This window comes from Drosophila biarmipes, chromosome 2L (assembly GCF_025231255.1).
Source record: "Drosophila biarmipes strain raj3 chromosome 2L, RU_DBia_V1.1, whole genome shotgun sequence".
Classification (NCBI taxonomy): domain Eukaryota; kingdom Metazoa; phylum Arthropoda; class Insecta; order Diptera; family Drosophilidae; genus Drosophila; species Drosophila biarmipes.
Genome location: NC_066612.1, coordinates 22162304 through 22165011, shown reverse-complemented (window position 1 = coordinate 22165011; position 2708 = coordinate 22162304). Strand labels below are relative to the sequence as shown.

The following is a 2708-nucleotide window of genomic DNA, read 5'->3' as shown; positions in this document are numbered from 1 at the left end:
ATTTGGGCTAAAATCGAACCGGAAATGGCTTAAGCAAACACAGACACACGCCGGCGTGCATGTATGAAGGCTAAAGTGTGCAAATCTCAGTCCAGCCGGGTGTGTGCTGTGAGTTGCGACAGGAAGGCGAGCAAGGGAATGACCTGCAGTATGCGTAATTAACCTTTGACACGGTCGGGTTAGTCTGCCTGTCTGCCCTGCCCCATCCGATTCCGGCATATTCATATTTCACTTACCGTTTGGCAATTAGTTCATTGCAGGTGTGTACCACAGGGACGGGACAAGCATCGCCAATTGATCTCTGACCCTGGGCCAAGGATTGCTACGACTCTCGCCCTAATTATGTTTTCTTTAATCTGCCTGGCGAGCTTGTGTGCGGGTGTGCCTGCATAATCTCTTTCTAAGCAGATACGTGATATTAGGCGCCTTCCGGCCGTAATTTAAAGATAACTACGACAAGTCCTCAAAAGACATTTTGTGTTCGTTATACCTGCTAAGCTTATGGGACATGTGCGTCACTTTTGGCGACCTGAATGGGCTTTGGATGCGATTACACCATGGAGTCTTGTCAAACATTGTGGCCAAGCTGTTGTTGCAAGTTGGTACACCGCATGAAATAGCTCCGATTGGGTAATGTTTCGATCTGGTTCTGCATAGTAGCCTCAATGGATCAAACCTCACCATGTCGTTATTATCGACCCTAAAATGTTGAAATCAAGTTCGTGTAGAATCACCAATAGAGCAATGCTTTCAACTGGGTCTGAATTATCTGTTTTTAATGCCTTAAAATACACCGAAAATTGGGGGAACCGGGGTGTCGACTGGCTGTTCAGTGGTGTCCATGATCGTGCTCGCTGCTCTGTTTGTGGGACTTGTGCCACTTCTTCTTGTGCTCCTCGCCACCCTTCTTGCCGTGCTCCTTCTTGTGGCCCCACTTCTTGGCCTCCTCGTGCTTCTTCTTGTGTCCCTTGTGGCCCTTCTTCTTGTGACCCTTCTTGCTGTGACCCTTCTTGCCGTAGTGCTCCTCGTGTCCGCCCTTTTTGTGGTGACCTTTCTTGAAGCTGCTGCCCTTCTTGTGCTTCTTGGCCTCCTCGAAGCCTCCGTGTTTCTCCTCCCCGCCCTCGTTGTGATCCTCGTCGTAGAACTTCTTTTCCTTCTTGTTCTCGTCCAGCTTGTGGACGTTGTGCTTGCCCTTGATGGAGTGCCCCTTCTTGTAGGAGCCGTGGTCCTCGAACTCGCTGCCCTTCTCGCCCTTGGAGCCCTTCTTCTTCTTCTTGTGGTGCGACTCGGAGTGTTTGTGCTTCTTCTCGTGACCCTCCTCCTCGCCGTGCTCCCCCTTCTTGCCCTCCTTGTCGTGGTGACCCTTCTCGCCCTTCTCGGAGTGCTCGCCGTGCTTGTGGCCCTTCTTGCTCTTTCCGCCCTTCTTGTGGAAGTGCTCGCTGTGGTGCTCCTCGCCAGACTCCTCCTCGCCGCCCTCGGAGTGCTCCTCGTGCTTCGTGGCGGCCACCAGCTGGTCGGGTTCCTAAGTAAGTTGGATGGATGAGATTCATTTCGCACGAGTTGTAACTATTTGATCATCACATGGCGAATACTTAATAAAAACTAAAAGTTATTAATGCCAGTATCGATTGCACCTTTCTTTAAAACCCTTTCACATATATTATAAGTCTATTAATCATTGACGGTGTGATATTAATGCTGCTTAAATAAATAGCAAAAAAGCGTTGTTCTAGTAGGAATTTTGTTATATTGTGTATCGCTCTTATAACATCTATATGTTATCCATCTATATTCTGGTACCTGTGAAATTCGAATAACGATGTCTCATTCTAACCCAGAGTAATGTTGGGCGTTGTCGGGCTCTATAGGTTTACCCCTACTGTTTGTTTTCTTTACCTGCTCCTGCTTCTGTCCGAAGTACGACTGGAAGTCCTCAAGGTCCTGGCCGAGCAGCGCCGAGCTTATTGCCATGGCCCTGTCCGGCGTGGAGTGCAGGGCCAACGCCCGGGCCAGGAGCCCCAGCAGCGTTATCACTCGCCAAGCCGACCTCATCGCTGGTGCCACTGCTGCCCCTCGATGTCCTGCGTCCTGGGTGGCTTTCTCCGAATTCCTCTGAGTCTCTGGTGCGGCTGCCACGCCCGCTTGTCGCCGTCTATTGGACTCGCCTCGAGCCGCCGGGCCTTTTTATCCACACTCTCCCCGCCCGGCCCAGTTGCGGCTGATTTGCCAACTTTGCTGCCCGCTTTTTGCACCCCTTTTGTTTGGGTTTCGTTTCGGTGTATTGCGTTGGATGGGAGGTACTGCAGGGGTATATGGGGTACCTCACTTTTGAATCTTCTATACCTTTCTCCTTACCTTGCTTGCTGTCCGAAATCAATGTTTTCATTGCATATTGGGAAATGTATAATTATCATGTCTATTAAGCCAATATTACATAAATAATCCTTTTCGTGATTTAAATATTTTTTTACCGACTTAATTGTTTTATATTTTAGGTAGCTAAACTACACATACCGAACTTAATATATTTGGAATACGAACAAAAAGTAGTAGTAGTATAATTAAGCTGTGAGTGGGCAACCATTTTATAGGGTGTCAAACAGGCTAGATGTGCTTAACCACAGTACTACCCTTTTTTCTCACCGTGATTTGGTTTTTGTTTCGTTGTTTCCAATGTCTCTTTGTCTTTAAGTGCATAACGCTGTTCC

General features: G+C 48.4%; 1 protein-coding gene across 1 annotated transcript; it reads right to left on the bottom strand.

Annotated features, from left to right (window-relative positions):
* Positions 1-829: 829 nt before the first annotated feature.
* LOC108036729 (high mobility group nucleosome-binding domain-containing protein 5) lies at positions 830-2052 on the bottom strand. Its single transcript, XM_017113026.1, has 2 exons — positions 1897-2052; positions 830-1522 (listed from the first exon to the last, which is right to left on the bottom strand). The coding sequence occupies exons 1-2, from the start codon at positions 2050-2052 to the stop codon at positions 830-832; spliced, it is 849 nt and encodes a 282-aa protein (XP_016968515.1).
* Between the last annotated feature and the right edge of the window lie 656 nt (positions 2053-2708).

What these genes read in the sequence shown, in the direction of transcription:
- LOC108036729 (XM_017113026.1), bottom strand. Translation starts at nt 2,052, where the DNA reads ATGAGGTCGGCTTGGCGAGTGATAACGCTGCTGGGGCTCCTGGCCCGG. An exon ending in TCGGACAGAAGCAGGAGCAG is followed by an intron (nt 1,523 to 1,896) that starts GTAAAGAAAACA and finishes CAACTTACTTAG; the next exon opens with GAACCCGACCAGCTGGTGGC.